We start from the raw sequence: 21,667 nt of genomic DNA on the forward strand, positions 1-21,667 counted from the left end.
TTTTCATTTGCTCAAAAGGTCGCAGTCTGAGTCAAACCCGAGTTTAAGCACACGCAAGATGCCAAGCCGTAAGACACCTGCCCTTTAAAGGGTCACACATCTATTCCATTGGGTCTTTATTGCTTTTTCTTATCACTCCAGCACATACAATCCCCCTTGCACCTTCTGAGGGCATTACACGGGCTGAGCCTCACAGGCCCTGTGTGTTTTGCAGGGGTTTCATAGTCTAGGGTGGACAGGTTCCCATATTCAGATGGATTTCCCATATCCAGAGACTTAGCATAGCCAGTTGTGGAGCGGTTTTTGTATCCACGGGCAGCAGGGCTCCCATATCCAGAGGTTGCATACCCAGAGAGACCAGGGCTTGCATATTCAGGTGTGTTTGTATTCCTGGCAGCAGGGGAGCTTGCATATCTGGAGGCAAAGGAACTGGTATATTCAGACGTATAGCCATAGGCTGAGGTTGAGGGACTGGCATGTTCAGAGGGGCTGGTATATTCAGAAGGGTTGGTATATTCAGAGGCTGAGAGGCTGGTATATTCAGAAGGGCTGGTATATTCAGAGGTTGAGGAGGGGCTGGTATATTCAGAAGGGCTGGTATATTCAGAGGATGAAGGGCTGGTTGATTCAGAGGCGGAGAGGCTGGTATATTCAGAGGGGCTGGTCGATTCAGAGGTTGAGGGGCTGGTATATTCAGAGGGGCTGGTCGATTCAGAGGCGGAGAGGCTGGTATATTCAGAGGGGCTGGTCGATTCAGAGGCGGAGAGGCTGGTATATTCAGAGGCGCTGGTCGATTCAGAGGAAGAGTCAGGCGCTGCCGGTGAGACCTGTCTCTTCAGCGGACTTTGCACAGCCCGAGGGGGCTGCATGGTCCCAGAGGGGTGGGTTGCAGTGCCCAGAGGGGATGCAGAGAGCCGGAGGAAGGCCCGGCTCCACTCCCTGGCTCCGGGATCCACCCCCACGCCGGGGCGCCTGTGCGCAGCGCCTGCTCCGTGCGCTCCGGGGCGGAGCGGAGCGGAGCTGGGCTGGGCGGCTGCCGCCGGAGCTGGATGTCCGGGCTCAGGGCGTTGTTGGGGCTCGGCCTGCTGGTCTCCTCGGGCTCCCGGCTGGCGGCGGCGGGCGCGGGGCGCTGCGCGGTGCAGCGGGCGTCTCCTGCGGGGGCCTGGGGCGCAGGCCGGGGGCGCAGCGGCAGCGCCATGCAGAACCCGGGGCGCAGCGGGGTCACGCACCTCAGGTAGCCCCCCGGCCCTGCCCCCGCCAAGGGGGCGCTGGGGAAATGGGGGGCTGCAGGGGAAAGGACTGGGGAGGGGAAATCGGGAGAGGGGGCTGCTGGGAGGAGATAGGAAATGGGGGGTGTAGGGAAAAGGGGGGCTGTAGTGGAGGAGGGGTAGGGGGCTGTAGGGGAGCCGGTGGAGGGGGAGAAATAAGGGGGCTGAAGGGGGAGGGGGCTGCAGCAGAGGAGAGGGGAAATGGGGCTGTAGGGGGAGAGGGCTGAAGGAGAAGAGGGGGGAAATGGGGGGCTGTAGGGAGGGGGCTGCAGGGAGGAGATAGGAAATGGGGGGTGTAGGGGCTGCAGTGGAGGATGGGTAGGGGGCTGTAGGGGAGCTGGGGGAGGGGGAGAAATAGGGAGGCTGTAGGGGGAGGGGGCTGCAGCAGAGGAGAGGGGAAATGGGGCTGTAGGGGGAGAGGGGGGAAATGGGGGGATGTAGGGGGAGGTGGGCTGCATGGGAGGAGAGGGGAAATGGGGGGCTGTAGGGGGAGAGGGCTGAAGGAGGAGAGGGGGAAATGGGGGGCTGTAGGGGGAGGGGGCTGCAGCAGAGGAGAAATGGGGGGCTGTAGGGGAGAAGGGGGGGAATGGGGCTGGAGGGGGAGGGGGTGCTGCAGGGCACCAGGAGAGGAGCTGAGGGAGGTGGTTGGACTGCAGGGGATGGGGAAAGGAGGGAGGGTAGTGGGGGGTTCTGCAGGGACCTGGGGCACCTTTCGGGGATGGGGAATAGCCCATTTGTCAGGGACTGAGAGGAGGGGAGGGGGTGTCTATAGGTGGTTGCTAAGTGGAGAGAAAAAGTGGAGAATCGGAGGATGAAAACACCCACTTGCACCTGTGCAGTGTGATTCTCTCGCCGTCCTCACCCCGGGCCCTGAGTAACCCCCGCTCCCTGCCTTCTTAAATTGCCTTTGCCTTTGCTTTTACAGTTTGGTAAAACAAACTCCCAGCCCCGAGGCACTAAAGCTCCCTGCAGATCAGTGGCCTGGCTTCAGCACTGGGGGGACAGAGAAGGCCTAGACTAGCCCATCTGACCTTTGGGTGCCTTCGTCACCTGAGAGGGGCGATGCCCTTGAGACAGTGGCTCCCTGGAGCAGCTTATTGCTGTGATGAGAGGGAATGTAAACGCTGAGCATCCGGGTACCCGGAGCAGCACCTGGATCTCGGCGGGGTTAGGACGGGATTCGACACACACCTCAGTACGTGTGGCATTTAGCACGGGCGTTCCACCGCCTTCTGAAGCCCGACCGCTGCCAGGGACAAGATGCTGATCTGATTTCCAGAGTCAAGCGGTCAGGACTGGCAGGGCCAGAGACAGGTGGCTGGAATGGCTGGATCAGTGATTATGACACGGTCAGGCTGGAGGTGCAAAACTTCACAAGCGTCGGTGAATCAGTGCTCTGATCTGGCGTGGCAAATCTGGCGTCCCGTGAAGGAAACAGACGTGCGTGTTCCCGCGGGGGGTTGTTAATTCGAGTTGGTCAATACATGGAATTCGTATCCCACGGGAAATGCCAAGACTTCGTTTTTAACCCAAATAGAAATCTTGGCCCTTTTTTGCAAAATGAAATATTCCAAAATATTTCCTGTGGCCCTCCTTGAAACATTTTGTGTTCCCACAAACTTTTGATTCAATTTGTACGTTTTCATATAAAAGTGGAAAGGGTAAAGTTCAAAGGAAATGCTTTGATCACTTCCCAGGCAAAATATTGGCGTCAGTACATTCCCACAGAATACTCCGGTGTCTCTGAATCAGCATTTTTCCCAACAGAAAAACGTTCTGTTGGAAGATTTCCAACCAGCTCTGTTATTCCTACGGGCCGCTGATCTTAGCAAGAGCCAGTCAGGAAACGCTAGGCCAGGGGTTCTCAAACTGGGGGTCAGGACCCCTCAGGGGGTCGCGAGGTTATTGGAGGTCGTGAGCTGTCAGCCTCCACCCCAAATCCCGCGTTGCCTCCAGCATTTATAATGGTGTTAATATATAAAAAAGTGTTTTTAATTTATAAGGGGGGGGTCACACTCAGAAGCTTGCTATGTGAAAGGGGTCACCACTACCAAACTTTGAGAACCACTGCGCTAGGCACACCCCAGCACTGTCAAGACGTTTGATGGTGGAGATCCCGAGGAAGACAGGCAGGATGTAAAACAGGAGAGATTGCGAGTGAGCCAGGGATGGTGGATGATACTTGTGGGGATTGGGATGTTGGAGCTGTTACATGTGTAACTTACGGCCTGGCTTCACTGCAGAATTAGCTGGAGCAGGGGTCGGCAATCGGCGGCACGCCTGCCAAAGGCGGCACGCGAGCTGATTTTTAGTGGCACTCTGCTGTCAGCTGGGGTCCCGGCCGCCGGCCCCACTCAGCCCGCTGCCGGCCTGGATGGACGGAACCCCGGGCCGGCAGCGGGCTGAGCGGGGCCAGCAGCTGGGACCCCGGCTGGCAGGAGCCGGCAGACGGGCACGCCACTTCTCAAAGGTTGCCGACCCCTGGGCTGGAGTGATCTGCGACTCCTCTCGAGTCAGCCTCGCTGAAGTGAGAGCAGCAACAGTGCAAAATAACCCTTGGCCACGCGGGCGCTGCTCGCTCATGGGTGGTGCAAAGTCTGCTGGGCTCCTTAGCGCTGCAGGGAGCTGAGCTGCTCCCCGAATTCTTTCCCAGTGCCTTGTGGGGGATCTTGCCTGTCCTTTCGGGCTGCCCGGGGGGAATTGCGGGACGGTACTGGAGGACTAGCTGCTCTCGAGTGGCGGTGTGAGCCGGGTGGTCGTGTTAGCTGCTGAGAGGCAGCACCTGTGCTAACGGCTGCGAAGACGAGCCGTTCAATCACACACACCCAGTGGCTCATGTCGTTTGCGTCTCCTCTCAGCCAGGAGGAAGCACAAGCCATTGATCAAGAGCTCTTCACGGAGTACAAGTTCAGCGTCGACCAACTCATGGAGCTGGCGGGGCTGAGCTGTGCGACGGCCATTGCCAAGGTGAGCACTGCACACCCGGGTCCCCCCTGCTTTCGGGGAGCCCCGCCCGTCCCGATCCAGCCATAACCTTCCAGGGAGGGGAGGGAGCTCTGTGCAGGGCCGGAAGGCAGCGGCGTGGCCCCTTGCAGCTCCTGCAAGTGATCGATCCAGGGGACCCAGGGTTGTAAATGAGGTTCTTAGATCAGTTTGCCCTGGGACGCAGCTTCCCAGGTTTATAAGGCTGTATCTGCCATCCCAGAGCACGAGACTAAACACAGCAGGATCATCTCTCTCTCACACGTGCGCATGCAGGCCACTGGAATGCAGCCACCTCTGGGGTGGAGGCCGCCAGCTAGGCAGCATGACAGCGTGCATTGTTATCCAGGCTTTTGGCAAGCAGCACAGCTACCTTGGAGGTGGCGTTATCGGTGCCTCTGTCTGTGGTCGGTTACAGGGCTCCGATCCCTGCTACCCCTGTGTTTCTACGAATGGCCTGTTGTGCTGTTTACCGAAGCCTGTTCTTTTCTCCCCCCGCAGGCCTATCCGCCCAGCTCCTTCACCAAAAGCCCACCCACGGTGCTGATCGTCTGTGGCCCGGGGAATAACGGCGGGGACGGCTTGGTCTGTGCCAGACACCTGAAGATGTTTGTGAGTAGTGCTGGCAATATGTCTGGAGACTTAAGTCCTCTCTGCCCAGAGCAGATACAGCAAAAGCAGCAGTCGAGCATGCGTCCTTCACGCGTATACGCTCATGCAGGAGTGAGCCAGACGATGCCTGGGATGGGAACCTCCCTGCTCCATTCAGATCTTAGCTGAGATGTTCCTTAGGGGGTGTGACGAAGTGGGACTGTTCTTAATGTTTCCTCTGAATACTGTGTGGGTGCCTCAGTTTCCCCTATGCATTTTTTAAGTCTCCAGTGTGCATAAATGGCCGACAATCTGTCTCCTAGCAACAAATGGCCAGGGCCCTTCCCCCCCTTGCAAGGGGCTAGCTAAAGGTGAACAAAGAGATCAGGTGACCTCCTGGCCCGGGAAAGAGACAAAGGCCAGAAAGGAGGGGCTGCATGGGGGTTTCAGTTTGGAGCTGGCTGGGGACTGGAAGGGAGGGCAGACGTGGGTGTCTGGCTCGCTGTGCCCCAGAATGGGCCTGGCTGAGTGGTCCCGTTCGCTGTACCTACAAGCTCTGTTTTAGACCGCGTTCCTGTCATCTAATAAACCTCTGTGTTACTGGCTGGCTGAGAGTCACGTCTGACTGCGAAGTGGGGGTGCAGGACCCTCTGGCTTCCCCAGGACCCCGCCGGGGCGGACTCGCTGTGGGAAGCGCACAGAGGGGCATATGCTGAATGCTCCCAGGAGAGACCCAGGAGGTGAAGCCGTGTGAGCTTCTTGCCCTGAAGACAGTCTGCTCTGAGGGAGAGGAGGCTCCCCAAAGTCCTGCCTGGCTTTGTGGGGAGCAGTTCCAGAGCATCGCCCGGGGACTCCGTGACAGGGGGCCCGTTCCTTTAGGACGGACCAGCCTCCCTCCCTCGCATACAGATTTTTCAGTGAGCAGCCCTGGGTGAAGTTCTGCCAACGCACTGCGGCAGGTGCAGCTGTTTACCTCGGCCCTGGGCACAAGGGTGTAGCTCTGGACGGGAGAGGGAACTAGGAGAGAGGAGGTGCTTTGGGGAACCATAGGGGGACAGAGAGGAGGCTGAAGTGTGTGGTGTTTGTTTGACCTGATACATCCAAGCCCCAGGCAGGTGACACTAGCTGTGGGTCTGTGCTGGGAATCAGCCCCGTGACCACACTGGAGCGTCGCCTGGAATTGTTGTCCCCGCAGGGCTACGAGCCGAGCGTGCATTACCCCAAGCGGCCCGGCAAAGCTCTGTTTGAAGGGTTGACGACTCAGTGCCAGAAGATGGACATTCCCTTTCTCTCGGAGTTCCCATCGGAGGTAGGGCGCGTGGAATATCCAGCATTGTTACTTTCGTGCTGTCTTGGTCCATTTCATGGCTTCAGTTGTATACGCCTCACTGCACAAAATAGGGGAGAGAGGCTCGCGTGCCAGACGCAGACCAAGGGTTAATTTCCTCGTCTAGGTTCGATTCTGAACCCTATTGCGATGGCCTAGTCTGACTTCCTGTAGCCAGGTTAAATCATTAATATTCACCAAGTGCTTTGGGATCTCAAGGAAGAAGGGGAAGCGAGGTGTCAGAGGGGAAAGGCTACAGGATGGAGCGTCTTTTTGTCCTGGTTTTGTACAGCACCTAACACGCTGGGGAGCTGCTCCATGACGGGGCTCTCAGGCACCACTGCAGAACCAATAAATCCAGTTAAAGTGGAAATGAGCAATGTGGGTTTATTACTTGTTCATGGGCATCTCTGTGGTGCTTATCGCCACAGCGTCTGGGCGTCCCCTGTATCTCTGACAAATGTACCTGGTGCTGCCACCCAATTCTCTGCAGAGCAGGGAGCGTGTGCGCAAATGACTGGGCCGTGGTCTGCTCTGTTACGCTGGTGTGAATCAGGAGTCACTCCACTGAAGTCAGTGCGTTTAGACTGGGGTAGCCGTGTTCTCTTTCTACAAAGATACGGGGCTTGAGCCTCCTCTCCCGTACGCCAGTCTAACTTCAGTGGAGCGGGACTCCTGCTTTACAGACGGGTGAGGTTAGAATAAGGCCCTTTGTATTTCGCTTGTCACCCCGGATTGACCTAGCTTGAGCTCAGCCACCCCAGTGTAAACCGATGCAGTTACTCCGGATTTACGCCAGTCTGAGACCAGGATCGGGCCCAGCTGGAGATGCTGGTACTTAAGACTATTTCTTGCCTAGATATGTTCTGTAGTGTGCATGTGCCGGGGTGGGATCCTGCTGTTTTAATCTCTTGACCCCCGTTTGCCTACAGGCCGTGCTGATTGACGAGCTGTATGGCTTGGTGGTGGATGCTATTTTCGGGTTCAGCTTCAAGGGAGCCGTGCGGGAACCTTTCGGCAGCATCCTCAGGACCTTGGAGCAAGTCACCGTCCCCATCGCCAGCATCGATATCCCCTCCGGTTCGTTCCATCCCGTCCCGGCGCTGCCCAGACTCTTGGGCATCCATTAACTTTTCTCTCTTGATCACATTGGCTGCATCAGCAGGGTTGTTATGTTCCTAGTGGGCCTCTAATGTCCTGGTGACATGCTGCGCTTTGCAGCGATGTCACCGGTCGGGACAGCAGCAGACCTGTTGGGTTATCCCAGGCTTCTGCTGTGAAGATTTGTACTATCGATTTAAACTCACTGGGCCAGCCAAATCCCGGTGGCCAGTGCCGGAGGCTTCAGGGGAAGGTAATTGTCTCTACCCTGGTAACACACTTGGGCAGTGCTGGTAGGGCAGGGAAAGGAAGAATTCCTTCTTGACCGTTGCCAGCTTGTGCCCTGCGAGTGAATTCACAAGCTGGCTTTATGTTACGTCAGCCAGTATTTGCTTTGTCAGCCATCGTGTTAGTCAGCATGAGGGTCTTGTGTTGAACTGGGACTCAGGAAAAGGGGGTTCAAGTCCCAGCTCCATGTGACCATGGGCAGATCTCTCTGTGCCTCAATTCCCCAGCTCTAAAATAGGGGCAAATACTTTTTCTCCCCCCCACTCTTCTGCAGCACCTAGGCCTGATCTCAGCTGGGGTTTCTAGGTGCTCCCGTAATGCACGGAAGAGACATTCTGGGAGTTGTTGATCAGTGAGAGGAGAATTGAGCCTTGCGTATTCCGTGGGGAACTAGTAACGCTCTTATGATTGACATCAGGGAAGCTCTTCAGATGTGGGAGGGAGTTTGCCTGGAGCGGGACTTACTTGGCTAACTGACTCTCCCTTGTTTTTTTTCAGGCTGGGACGTGGAGAAAGGCAGCCCCGACGGCCTCCAGCCCGACATGCTCATTTCTCTCACTGCCCCCAAGAAAGCGGCGCAGCATTTTGCTGGCCGCTATCACTTCCTGGGGGGCAGGTTTGTGCCAATGGCTCTGCAGCAAAAATACTCGCTTAATCTGCCGCCCTACCCCGAGACTGACTGCGTCCTGCAGTTACCCTAGCCGGGGCCAGGCAGGATTGGCTTTAGCCAAAATCTGAATGAGGGGGGGAATTTGATTGGGAAGCAGAGACAAGCCCTGCCCCGTGTTTGACTGAATCAAGCAGGTGTTGGGGGGAGGGGAGCATTGCTGGTTAGTAGGGGTGAGACTAGCTGTGCTGCGCAAGTAGGGCCTGGTTCTGCAAAGTGCCTTTGACTTGCGCTGATCTCACGGGTGGGGGCGCTCAGCGCCTTGTTTGGTGCTAGGAAATCCCCGGCATAGCTCTGCCTGGCGCGTGCAAAGCCAGCTGTGGTCAGCACACGTGTGCTGGGGATTGTGCTTGGTCTGACCCAAGGCCCTTTGCAGTCGGCGGCAGGCTTTGGATCAGACCCAAAGGGTTAAAGTTCATTAAAAGGGGGGGTGTATTTGTTGGGAGTTACAGGTGGGTCTAGAAACGAAGTTCTGACGTGAACTCTGTTTAATATACTACACACGGAAAGGCCTGCGTTCCATGGGCTTTACAGCTGTAGCCACCGCTGATGTGTATATAAAATCCACCTTGTTTTTTCTCTGCAATAAAAGATTTATTGACACTAAAAATCTCTGAATTGGCCTTTCCTTCCCTCTCTTCCCATCTGACCCATGCTGCAAACATACAGCGGGTGAAACCCTGGCCCTGTGAAGTCCGCGGCAAAACTCGCACCGCCGCTACTGGTGTTTCAACCCCGCATGGGACGCAACAGCCAGAAATGGGATGCAAAAGCTGGAGAATTGAGTTATTCACAAGTGGCATGATCAACTGATTCCCTTGCAGGGCAGAGCCGTGCTCAGTGGTTGTGATCAGCGCTGTGAGGGGTATTTTTAGTCTCCTCTTTGCTCCGCCTTGTCCGGGGTCAAAGGGTTTGTCTACACAGCACGTTACTGGGTGATAACATCCCGTGTGGACGCTGCTGCAATGCACTGAAAGTGCCTCACGCAGTAACCTGCTGCGTGGACAAGCCCTAAGAGCATCTGCTTCCGGCTGGGCTCCAGCAGCATGAAAAACCCCCACCCCGGCTATAAACGCCCCAGTGGCTCTTTTCCAGCAGTCGGACACTAGCCATGTCTTTCCACCCACGTACTTGTGCACAGAGCGGCCCCCTTGGGTAAGAGGGCCGGCCCGTTAACCCCTGCAGCCAAAGCGAGGGTGGGAAACGTGGGCTAAAGAGCGGTTACCGAGTGACTGGGAAGAGGGCCCGCAGCAGGAGATGAATGTGCGGCGGGTTCATAGCAGGCTGGAGGGTGGCACCCCCCTCAAACAGGATGAGCCCCCGTTCACTGCCCCTTCCTCTTTTTCTTCTTTTTGGCCCTTTCCCTGGGGCTGCCCTGGTCCGTCCTCCCCTCAGGCTGCTCCCTTGAGTCCGGCAACTCGCTCTCCAAACCCTCCGCCGCTTCCCCCTTCTCTTTCTTTTTCTTATTCCTCCTCTTCCTGGCCCGCCTCTCCTCCTCCTCGGCACAACCCCCCCTCTCTTTGGATCTCTTCCGCTTTTTCTTCTTGGCTTTCTGCCGCCTCTCAGCCGGGTTGCTGCTTTCCGGGGCCGACGCACCCGCCACTGCCTCCTGCTGACGCTCTGGGGCGCCGCCTCTCTGCTCCTCCTTCTGGCTGTACTTAGCCAGGAAGGCTCGCTCTTGCTCCTCGAGCCGGGCCAGCTTGGCACTCATGGTCAGACCGTGACGGGCTCCCCTGGGAAGAACGCACCGGACAGGGCAGGTTAACGACGGCCTGAGAAGAGATGGTGCCTAGGCCAGGGAGACCTGCGACCGCCCTCTCGTAAGTCAGCCCTGCAATGTATCCTCCCCACTTCCACTGCAGTTGCATCCGACAGACTCAGCTGGATACTGGCTGGTGCCTTGGGATGCTGGGGACTAGGGGGTGCGTGAGCCAAACCCCCCTTCCTTGGGCCTGAACTGGACTCCAGCTATCCCCCTCTCTGACTCCTGGGTCGGGCTAGCAAAGCAGGAGGGCCAAGTGTCGGAGGGGTTAGAACAGGTCCTGCTGGCAGGGCCTCCTTGTTAGCAGGGAGCCGGAGCAATGTGCCGCCAGGGGGCACAGCATAGGGTCTGAGCTCCAGCCCCACGCTCCCACCGCACTCAGAGGTGAGGACGGGTTCCTGAGATGTGGAATCAAACAGAACCAGCCCCCCAACTCAGCCTGCTCTGAATAGCCCCCAGCCTGGGACGTACAGTCCAGGAGCCTTAAAAGTCCACCTGAGCTGCAGGAAAGGTAGGTCATTCAGTGGAACTCTCTCCCCTCCCCAACCACCATGCTGGATAAATGGAAGGCACCAGGGCTGGAAGGGATCCTGGTGCAATTGAGGAAGGGGGAGGACGTGGCGTTCCGAGCCAGCACTAGCCATGTCTTTTCGCCCACTTACTTGTGCGCAGTGCGGCCGCCGCAGGCTCGGACCAGCTCCTCATCCGTGAGCCTGGGGGAGAGAGACAAGAGAGTTTGCAGCAGGGATCACTGGGGTGCTAACTGCTAAAGGGGTCGCCCGCTGCAGTGCTTCTGTAGGCCGAGCTGTATATCCAAGGGATGACACCGCCGCCTGCGATATGCATAAGGCAACACCTGGGGAGAGATTCCCCCAGTGGAAACCAGGCATTTCCGGTTTTCCAGTTGTCCCCAGGACTGAATGAATTAGTCAGAGGCTGGCTGGCTAGGCCACCAGAGGTGGGTGGGTGGGTGGGTGGGTGTGTGTGTGTGCTCCCCAGTGCCCTTCTATTCAGCGGGCCCACATTCTGTGTCCTACCCCGCCCCTACTACATGGGGCACTAGACAGAAAGGGACAGCTGCTCACCTACCCCTCATGGTGCTTGCAAGTCCCAGCGAGGAGGGGAGAACTGACTATTTCACTCCTAGGGTGCCACCAAGAAGCCAAGTGCACCACTCCCCTGGAGAAATGGTTCAGTCCCCGAGCAAACCCTGAGCTCTCTGGCAAGTCGGAGTGGGGAGGAAGACCCAGCAGGGATCTTGCGCCCCCCGCCCCCCCCTTGCATGTGGCACAAGGACTCCTCCTGCACTGCTGGGGGGTGGGGGGAACGACAGCTCTAATACAATGGAGATCAACTAGCCGTGGGACAACACAGCAGTCACAGGGACTACTGCAGAATCCGATCACAGAGTAGGACTGCCCCTCCCCCAACCTCCTTGGGGTACAGGCTGTTCTCACAGGATCTGGCCCTCTGAGCAGAGATGGGTCCTGTGGCTGGTGCCTTTAGCACATGGGCCAGCCCAGTGGCTCAGAACAGCTGCTCCCTGCCCCCAGGCCTGGCTGGGCACTTACTTCCTAACACTGGACAGGTCCAATTTCTCCTCCTCGTCCTCACTGCTCTCCGAGGTGGAAACCTGCTTCGTTGGCTCCTCCCCTCCTGCCGTCAGCGTGGCCGCCTGGGACGGAGACAGGTGCAGTCAGAAATCACCGTGCTGGAGATACCCCCACCTCCCCACGGTCCGTGCTGCAGATGAAGGGGAAGCTAGTGGGAGGGTGGGGGAGCAGGCTCTGTGTTAGTACAGACAGGTAGCATTGCAGATTAGATTGAAAGTCAGGACTTCTGGGTTCTATCCCCAGCTCTGCCTCTCTGGGTAGCCTTGGACACAAGTGATGGTCTCTTTCTGGGCCTCAGTTTCCCCATCCCCACATCTATGCACAATTCACGAAGGGCGGTGAGGAATTGGAGAGGGTACAGAGAAGAGCCGCGAGAATGATTAAAGGATTAGAAAATGTCCCATATAGCGATTGAGCTGCCCGAGTCTACGTATTTAGTTTAACAGAGAGAAGGGCAAGGGGTGACTTGATCACAGTCTCTACGTATCTGCATGGGGAACAACTACTGAATCATGGGCTCTTCCATCTAGCAGAGGAAGGTCTAAGATGAGCCAACGGCTGGAAGCTGAAGCTAGACAAGCTCAGACTGGAAATAAGGTGTACCTTTTGAACAGAGAGAGTCATTACCCAAGGGGCGTGGTAGATTCTCCATCACTGGCAGTGTTTAAATCAAGATGGGATGTTTTTTCCAGAAGATCTGCCCTAGCAATGACTTTGGGGCAGTTCTCCGGCCTGGGTTATCCAGGCGGTCAGACTAGACAATCACAGTAGTCCCGTCTGGCCTGGGAAGCTACGAAATGCTCCACTACCCCCACTTGAGGGATGAGCACAGGGGTGTGAGGAGGTAGCACTCTATAGGGCAGCAGCGGCGGGGGAGGGATAGCTCAGTGGTTTGAGCATTGGCCTGCTAAACCCAGGGTTGTGAGCTCAATCCTTGAGGGGGCTATTTAGGGATCTGTGGCAAAAATCTGTCAGGGACAGTACATGGTCCTGCTGTGAAGGCAGGGGACTGGACTCCATGACCTTTCAAGGTCCCTTCCAGCTCTATGAGACAGATATATCCCCATATAATGTGTGTCATTAGCCCCAGTATCTAGGCCACATTCCCCTCCACGCAGCTTCAGCTGGATACACTATTACTGTCCCTAAACTGTACAGTGTTGCAGGACAGGTGTCAAAACAGCTGTGTGCCTGACCCCAGAGTCAGCTGCATTTCAGCATAGGGAACGTGATCCCCGTGCACCGTTGCTATGTGCTGTCAGACTTCTGCCCTGTTTTACCCCAGAGGCAGCAGCATTTCAGAGCTCAGTGAGCGAACCCTATGCTGCATCCTTATATGCTGTCCAGCTACCACGCTCCACCCCAGAGGGGGCTGCATTTCAACACTGGGTGGGCAATCCCTGCACAGCGTCACTATGCGCTGCCAGACAGAATCCAGGAGAATCTTGGCTCATTTCACGCCCAAGGTGGCTGAAGTTCAGCAGTGGCTGAAGCCTGTGTGTAGTTGTGGGATCTTTCAGGACAGAAGGCACTACAGAAATGCTAGACGTTAGAGCCGACAGCACAGGAGCCTGTCTGCAGCGACGGGGAATCCCGAACACCGACCCGCGCGCCCTATTACCTTCACAAAGCGGCCATACAGCATGCTCCTGGCACTGGGTGCTTTGCGGGGCTTCTTGTTGGTGATTTCCCCGTCCTGCTCAGAGAGCTTTTTCATTTGGACGCCATCCTAGGAGATTTAAACAGGCATCGTGTGAACAGCCAGAACTCACGACAGGCCACTAGCTAGTTTAATTACGTGCTCCATATTTCACACTTACATACGGTTAATCATAGAACCGTAGAAGTGCAGGACTGGACGGGACCTCAAGAGGTCATCTAGTCCCGTCCCTTGCACTCACGGCAGGACTATGTAATAACCAGACCATTCCTGACAGGTGTTTGTATTCTTATCTGTATTGCAGTACTGCCTAGGAGCCCTGGCCCAGGGCCCCATGGTGCTAGGCGCTGTACAAACACAGAACAAAGAAACAGTCTCCATCCCAAAGAGCTTCCAATCTAAGTACGAGACAGGAGATGACCGGTGGATACTCTCAGATGGGATGGGGGGGACGGGGAGAGGGAGACGATGAGACAGTATTGCTCAGTAACACAGACACTGGCTGCCTAACAGTTCTGGAGTTTTTCTGTTAGCATCACGGCAAAGGAGAGCGTTCAATCTCAAATCACTTTGCCAACGTGGCTCGGTATCATCGGCTCTGTTTTAGAGATTGCGTGCCTCAGTTTCCCAGAGGGAGAACACCATGCCCGAGCCAGCACAGCACTGCGGCAAAAAGAGAAAGCCGGTGTCCTGCCACCCAGCCCAGTACCTTTCCACATGAGACCCTTGGACCAGTGAGCAGAAAAGAAAGAAAGAATCAACTGTAATGTTTTTTCTGATCACTGGTCCAAGGATGGTCTTGTGGTTAAGGTACAGGTGAGGCCTCAGGACTCCTGGATTCTACACTCCCAGCTCTGGCACTGTGACCCTGGACAAATCACAGCACCTCTCTGTGCCTCAGTTTCCCCATCCTTAAAAAGGGGATGACTATAGTGATCCCCCTTTGTAAAGCCCAGCATCTCGTCAGATCAGGCCCGTGACGCACGGTCCTTAAGAACATGTGTGACAGTCACCACCAGTACTGAACCAGGGATCTCCCGAGCGAAAATCATGAGCCATTACAGATTGAACTGAGGACCCAGGCTCTGTAGCAGGGGGCTGTAACAGACACCTAGCGTCAGAGGACTGGCCACAGAGGGAGATGCACACTGAGTGGCGAGTTGCGGGAGCTCCATTCATTATAGCTTTGGCCAGGGAAAACACCCAAAGCGCTTTTGGAGAAGTGAGCAGGGTCCGGCTTTGTTCTGGGAGGGCATCTCCTATACAACCACGTCTGTAGCCTGGCATCGGCCGCTCTTTGTCAATCCCATCTAGCTCTTAGCACTTAGATCAAGACGTCCAGGCCTCCCTGATCCCCCCCAACCCCTAATCTCCCCCTTTACCTGCCCAGCCTCCACCGAGATGTTCGCAGCCGACTTGTTGAAGAGGTGATCCCACCAATGGAAAGTGAATTGCTCTGCTGGGTCGTGACCCACCTGGGTTGGAAAAGAAAGGGTTTAAAAAACCCTGCCTTGCTCCCCTTCAGGATTTGCTGATCCAACACAGCTGTCGGGATCCTTCCCAACCCAGTCAGGCTCTAGGTCCTCCTTTATTTACAAAGCACAGAGCTTGTGCAAGTGTGGGACATTCAAGGAGCTTGAGGCGTATGCGTGTGCAAGGGAGGGCCCTAGGCTGGCAATGGAGTGGGACAGCTCAGGCCAGGGGGAAGCCAGTTTAAAGCCAACCTCATCTGTTGGCCTAGCAGGGGCTGGGGGAGCAGCCAAAGCGGCAAAATCGGCTCTGGGAGGGAAGGCAGCAGAGAGAAGGAGCAGCTGATTCTCTTTTGTCAATCCAGAAGCAGCGCTGATGGAACGGCATCAGGTGCGGCCACGAGAGCCTTTGAAAGATAGGAATAAAGGGGGCCCAGAGGGGGCCTTCAGCACCTCAATCTCACACACACCAAAAGAAGTCTCGAAGGGGAGAAAAATCAGACAAACCTACAATTTCAACAAGCCTGCCCCACTAGGAATTGGGCTGAGACCCATCAACCTCATTCCATGCAGGCCCAAGGAGCAGCCAGATGGCAAACGAGCAGGATCTAAACAGCCTATTCGCAGTCCCCAGAGTCATCCAGCCCCCAGAGCACTCCAGCTATGTATAAGGCCAAGGGGGCACCGCATTATACAGCCTAGATGTACTGATGATAAGTTTTGCTTGTATAGACCTGGTCTTCCTTACCCCAGCTGTGTCGCATTTCATTTTCACTTTGATGGCTTCAGAGATGCCGTTCTCTCGTTTCCCCAGCCCTTTGCCTAGAGAGAGCACAGCAAGATAAATGCAGGACTTCCCTCACATTAATGGCTCCTGGAGGGATCGTAGGTGGGGATCGAACCCACAACCTCTTGATCCAAAAACACAAGCCCCAGCTTCTTAAGCTGAAAGACTAACCAGCAACAGAACCATAAACCTTCTACATGGTTCAGGCACTAGACGGGGACAAAGCTCCAACAAGCCCCTTGCACGGAAATGGAAAACCCAGTGCAGCCAAGAGACACAATATTGTGAGCACAAGAATCACCAGATTGGATCAGTACTGAGATCCTTCTAACCCACTGATCTGTGCCCAACAGTGGCCAGCACCAGCTGCTTCAGAAGAGAGTGTGAGAAACCCTTCACTATTGGGATAACCTTTTCTGGGGCAAGGTTTCCTCCTGACCCTCATAAGTCAGAGATTGTCTTAAACCCTGAAGCATGAGGTTTAATATCCCTTCAAAAAATTCTATCATTGACTTATTATAATTTTGGCCATTCTTATTGTCTACCTACACACTCAATCCCTCGTTGAATCTGGGCCTCGATGACATCTTGTGGTAAGGAGTTCTGCAGTCCAATGGCACATTGTTCGAACAAATTATTTGCATGTATCAGTTTTGAATGTGCCACGTTTCAATTGTATTGAGTATCCCCTGGTCCTTATGTTGGGAGACAGGGAGCAAAGGAGCTTCCGACCCACCTCCTCCAGATCAATCGTTATTTTGTGCACCTGATTTTTGGATGCATCAAGTCCGTACCTTGTTTCCAGCCGTGCCTCTGTAACTGCTGCTCTGCAAACGTCATCCCCCCGGTCTTGTTCTTGGGAGAGCCGTTCATGATGGACTCAGGTTGCTATTCTAAAGCTTGATGCTACTTGAACCCTGCAGTTTCCAGGCCTCCCTGTGCATCACTCTATCGTAGGAAGGTGGCACATAATTACACATGCTGAAATGATAATTTGCATTGAGCAGCATCCATTGCCAATAGACTATAAACATACAGGCAGTGTGGCGTAGTGGACCGGGACTCAGGAAACCTGGGCTCTATTCCCAGTTCCACCACTGACCTACTGTGTGACCTTGGGCAAGTCATTTCACCTCCCTGTGCCTCCGTTTCCCCATCTGTAAAATGGGGACAAGGATACTGATCTCCTTTGTAATGGGTTCTTTGCAAGAAACCAGAAGGGCAGTACCTGCCCCACCCAGTGCCCCCCATCCCATGTGAACAGTTGGCAAAACTGATCTGTGCTATTCCAAATGGGAGATCAAATCCAGGGAAAGCAAGACAAAGGGAGCCAAGTACAGCACCCAACCCTTGGCATCCCCCTCCCTCCAACCCTCTATATGCCCCCCACTAGCTCTCCGTCCCCAAGCATGCCAGTTCCCCAGCCCCCCCGGATTCCCATCCAACCCCCACCCCCAGCTCTTCAGCTCCCCATCCAGCCCCCCCACCTTCAGCTCTACCAGCCCCCCAGCTCCCCATCCAGCCCTCTCCAGCCCCCCACCTTCAGCTCTCCATCCAGCCCCCTTCAGCTCTCCAGCCCCCCAGCTCCCCATCCAGCCCTCTCCAGCCCCCCAGCTCCCCATCCAGCCCTCTCCAGCCCCCCAGCTCCCCATCCAGCCCTCTCCAGCCCCTCAGCTCCCCATCCAGCCCTCTCCAGACCCCCACCTTCAGCTCTCCATCCAGCCCCCTTCAGCCCCCCACCTCCCCATCCAGCCCTCTCCAGCCCCCCCCAGCGCCCCATCCAGCCCTCTCCAGACCCCCACTTTCAGCTCTCCATCCAGCCCCCTTCAGCCCCCCAGCTCCCCATCCAGCCCTCTCCAGCCCCCCAGCTCCCCATCCAGCCCTCTCCAGCCCCCCAGCTCCCCATCCAGCCCTCTCCAGCCCCTCAGCTCCCCATCCAGCCCTCTCCAGCCCCTCAGCTCCCCATCCAGCCCTCTCCAGACCCCCACCTTCAGCTCTCCATCCAGCCCCCTTCAGCCCCCCAGCTCCCCATCCAGCCCTCTCCAGACCCCCCCAGCGCCCCATCCAGCCCTCTCCAGACCCCCACCTTCAGCTCTCCATCCAGCCCTCTCCAGCCCCCCAGCTCCCCATCCAGCCCTCTCCAGCCCCCCAGCTCCCCATCCAGCCCTCTCCAGCCCCTCAGCTCCCCATCCAGCCCTCTCCAGACCCCCCCCAGCGCCCCATCCAGCCCTCTCCAGACCCCCAGCGCCCCATCCAGCCCTCTCCAGACCCCCACCTTCAGCTCTCCATCCAGCCCCCTTCAGCCCCCCAGCTCCCCATCCAGCCCTCTCCAGCCCCCCAGCTCCCCATCCAGCCCTCTCCAGCCCCCCAGCTCCCCATCCAGCCCTCTCCAGCCCCTCAGCTCCCCATCCAGCCCTCTCCAGACCCCCACCTTCAGCTCTCCATCCAGCCCCCTTCAGCCCCCCAGCTCCCCATCCAGCCCTCTCCAGACCCCCCCAGCGCCCCATCCAGCCCTCTCCAGACCCCCCCAGCGCCCCATCCAGCCCTCTCCAGACCCCCACCTTCAGCTCTCCATCCAGCCCTCTCCAGCCCCCCAGCTCCCCATCCAGCCCTCTCCAGCCCCCCAGCTCCCCATCCAGCCCTCTCCAGACCCCCCCCAGCGCCCCATCCAGCCCTCTCCAGACCCCCAGCGCCCCATCCAGCCCTCTCCAGACCCCCACCTTCAGCTCTCCATCCAGCCCCCTTCAGCCCCCCAGCTCCCCATCCAGCCCTCTCCAGCCCCCCAGCTCCCCATCCAGCCCTCTCCAGCCCCCCAGCTCCCCATCCAGCCCTCTCCAGCCCCTCAGCTCCCCATCCAGCCCTCTCCAGACCCCCACCTTCAGCTCTCCATCCAGCCCCCTTCAGCCCCCCAGCTCCCCATCCAGCCCTCTCCAGACCCCCCCAGCGCCCCATCCAGCCCTCTCCAGACCCCCCCAGCGCCCCATCCAGCCCTCTCCAGACCCCCACCTTCAGCTCTCCATCCAGCCCTCTCCAGCCCCCCAGCTCCCCATCCAGCCCTCTCCAGCCCCTCAGCTCTCCATCCAGCCCTCTCCAGCCCCCCAGCTCCCCATCCAGCCCTCTCCAGCCCCTCAGCTCCCCATCCAGCCCTCTCCAGCCCCCCACCTTCAGCTCTCCATCCAGCCCCCTTCAGCTCTCCAGCTCCCCATCCAGCCCTCTCCAGCCCCCCACCTTCAGCTCTCCATCCAGCCCTCTCCAGCCCCCCAGCTCCCCATCCAGCCCTCTCCAGCCCCTCAGCTCCCCATCCAGCCCTCTCCAGCCCCCCACCTTCAGCTCTCCATCCAGCCCCCTTCAGCCCCCCAGCTCCCCATCCAGCCCTCTCCAGCCCCCCAGCTCCCCATCCAGCCCTCTCCAGCCCCCCAGCTCCCCATCCAGCCCTCTCCAGCCCCTCAGCTCCCCATCCAGCCCTCTCCAGACCCCCACCTTCAGCTCTCCATCCAGCCCCCTTCAGCCCCCCAGCTCCCCATCCAGCCCTCTCCAGACCCCCCCAGCGCCCCATCCAGCCCTCTCCAGACCCCCCCAGCGCCCCATCCAGCCCTCTCCAGACCCCCACCTTCAGCTCTCCATCCAGCCCTCTCCAGCCCCCCAGCTCCCCATCCAGCCCTCTCCAGCCCCCCAGCTCCCCATCCAGCCCTCTCCAGACCCCCCCCAGCGCCCCATCCAGCCCTCTCCAGACCCCCAGCGCCCCATCCAGCCCTCTCCAGACCCCCACCTTCAGCTCTCCATCCAGCCCCCTTCAGCCCCCCAGCTCCCCATCCAGCCCTCTCCAGCCCCCCAGCTCCCCATCCAGCCCTCTCCAGCCCCCCAGCTCCCCATCCAGCCCTCTCCAGCCCCTCAGCTCCCCATCCAGCCCTCTCCAGACCCCCACCTTCAGCTCTCCATCCAGCCCCCTTCAGCCCCCCAGCTCCCCATCCAGCCCTCTCCAGACCCCCCCAGCGCCCCATCCAGCCCTCTCCAGACCCCCCCAGCGCCCCATCCAGCCCTCTCCAGACCCCCACCTTCAGCTCTCCATCCAGCCCTCTCCAGCCCCCCAGCTCCCCATCCAGCCCTCTCCAGCCCCTCAGCTCTCCATCCAGCCCTCTCCAGCCCCCCACCTTCAGCTCTCCATCCAGCCCCCTTCAGCCCCCCAGCTCCCCATCCAGCCCTCTCCAGCACCCCCCCAGCGCCCCATCCAGCCCTCTCCAGACCCCCACCTTCAACTCTCCATCCAGCCCCCTTCAGCCCCCCAGCTCCCCATCCAGCCCTCTCCAGCCCCTCAGCTCCCCATCCAGCCCTCTCCAGCCCCCCACCTTCAGCTCTCCATCCAGCCCCCTTCAGCTCTCCAGCTCCCCATCCAGCCCTCTCCAGCCCCCCACCTTCAGCTCTCCATCCAGCCCTCTCCAGCCCCCCAGCTCCCCATCCAGCCCTCTCCAGCCCCTCAGCTCCCCATCCAGCCCTCTCCAGCCCCCCACCTTCAGCTCTCCATCCAGCCCCCTTCAGCTCTCCAGCGCCCCATCCAGCCCTCTCCAGCCCCTCATCTTCAGCCCCTCCGACTCCACCTCCAGCCTCCCACCTTCTGCTCTCCAGGGGCCCCCGATATCTCCAGCCCCCTCGGCTCCCCATACGCAGCCACTCACTGTTACACCGGATTCCTTCCCCGCAGCCACATGCCCAGCGCTGCATGGAGGCCGCCATCTTCCCGGAAGTAAAACCTTTCACACACGCCCGCCGCTCTAGGTTTGCGAGGAACCATAGAGGAGAAATTGCCCCTCGTGTCTAAACCATAGAGTTCGAATCCTCCAGGGATGTTGCCCTGCAAAGCATGTCCCACCCCCACCTGCCTTGATGCCCCTGCATCATGGATCCCCTGGCCCCAGCTGATCTGGTCCCAGGGCAACTAGTCACTGTGGAAAATTTCCCGTAAAACATTGAGGGAAAACGCGTGTCCTCCCCGCACGTCCCCGGAAAAAACAACAACCCTTTATTGTTGTTTCACTTGGATTGGTTTGTTTTTTTGGCAGCGTAAAACCAAAATACAAAACAAATCAACAGAACACCATCCTCCCCCAAAGCCTGGTGGGGCTTTGGTTTGTTTTCCTTTTTGCCAGTGGCAAAGGAGCCGGGGAGAGGGGAGGGGGCTGTTTCATAGGCAATGTCGGAAGAAAGTTTTTTTAAAAAATGTCCCACGAAGAGCAAGTGGCATTTGGCTGAGTTGAACAAGGAGGCCGAGATGCCTTGGCAGTGAGTCAAATCTGCTTCCATGTTGCTACTTACTTAGACTGGAAACTGAAGCAGGGCCTGGCTTTGTTCTGTGGTTGTGGTCCATGAGCAATGCTGCAATACGGATAATATGAAGCTGCAGGTTATCCCCCTCCATCGTCTCCTCTCCTCCCATCCCATCCCCACTCAGCCCGTCTAGAATCAAGTGACCTTCCCATCTGAGTTATTCTGTCACCTCGCCTGTTATCTCTTTGCCTTTGAAAGGTTGGAAGGAGGCACCATTTTAAAGGGACACGCAATACCACGACAACGACGACAACACCACAACAAGGAGCTCGGATCGCTGCCGAGGGGGCTGACAGAGAAATGCCTCCCCCCCTTGCAACCATTGTATGCCATAAAAGCATTGCTATTACCGAACAAAACCCCCAGCGCTGGATTGCATCACCCAGAGACAGACCCTGTCAGAAAGCTTTCTGTTACCATGGCAACCGTCACATGGCACTTGGCCCCTGTCAGCGCGAGGATGTTTGTTTCTTCATGCGCCTGTACCTAAAAAAAGATGGCCAGATTCTGCCCCCACACACAGGGTAAATCAGCCTAGTTGCATTGGAATTAATGGACCAGATTCCCCCGCCCCCTGGTGTAAATCAATGTCACTCCACTGAAGTGCTGCTGATTTACACCAAATAAAAAATAATAATATATGGAGATATGCCTATCTCATAGATCTGGAAGAGACCCCGAGAGGTCATTGAGTCCAGCCCCCTGCCTTTACTAGCAGGACCAAGTACTGATTTTGCCCCAGATCCCTAAGTGGCCCCCTTAGGGATTGAACTCACAACCCTGGGTTTAGCAGGCTAATGCTCAAAGTGCTGAGCTATCCCTCCCCCCGT

At 57.5% G+C, this 21,667-nt stretch overlaps 2 protein-coding genes across 2 annotated transcripts; one reads left to right on the forward strand and one right to left on the reverse strand.

The window, feature by feature from the left end:
• The first annotated feature begins 1,004 nt into the window (after positions 1 to 1,004).
• On the forward strand, positions 1,005 to 8,808 carry NAXE (NAD(P)HX epimerase). The gene is made up of 6 exons (XM_054010714.1): positions 1,005 to 1,234; positions 4,127 to 4,235; positions 4,752 to 4,862; positions 6,037 to 6,150; positions 7,101 to 7,248; positions 8,056 to 8,808. Exons 1-6 carry the CDS (start codon positions 1,050 to 1,052, stop codon positions 8,256 to 8,258), a joined length of 870 nt encoding a protein of 289 aa, XP_053866689.1. The 5' UTR covers positions 1,005 to 1,049; the 3' UTR covers positions 8,259 to 8,808.
• LOC128827026 (G patch domain-containing protein 4) lies at positions 8,667 to 20,262 on the reverse strand. The gene is made up of 8 exons (XM_054010715.1): positions 20,189 to 20,262; positions 16,310 to 16,463; positions 15,477 to 15,550; positions 14,642 to 14,734; positions 13,221 to 13,328; positions 11,558 to 11,661; positions 10,649 to 10,699; positions 8,667 to 9,957 (listed from the first exon to the last, which is right to left on the reverse strand). The coding sequence occupies exons 2-8, from the start codon at positions 16,386 to 16,388 to the stop codon at positions 9,549 to 9,551; spliced, it is 918 nt and encodes a 305-aa protein (XP_053866690.1). The 5' UTR covers positions 16,389 to 16,463; positions 20,189 to 20,262; the 3' UTR covers positions 8,667 to 9,548.
• Between the last annotated feature and the right edge of the window lie 1,405 nt (positions 20,263 to 21,667).

This window comes from Malaclemys terrapin, chromosome 21, assembly GCF_027887155.1.
Source record: "Malaclemys terrapin pileata isolate rMalTer1 chromosome 21, rMalTer1.hap1, whole genome shotgun sequence".
Taxonomy (NCBI): Eukaryota; Metazoa; Chordata; order Testudines; family Emydidae; genus Malaclemys; species Malaclemys terrapin.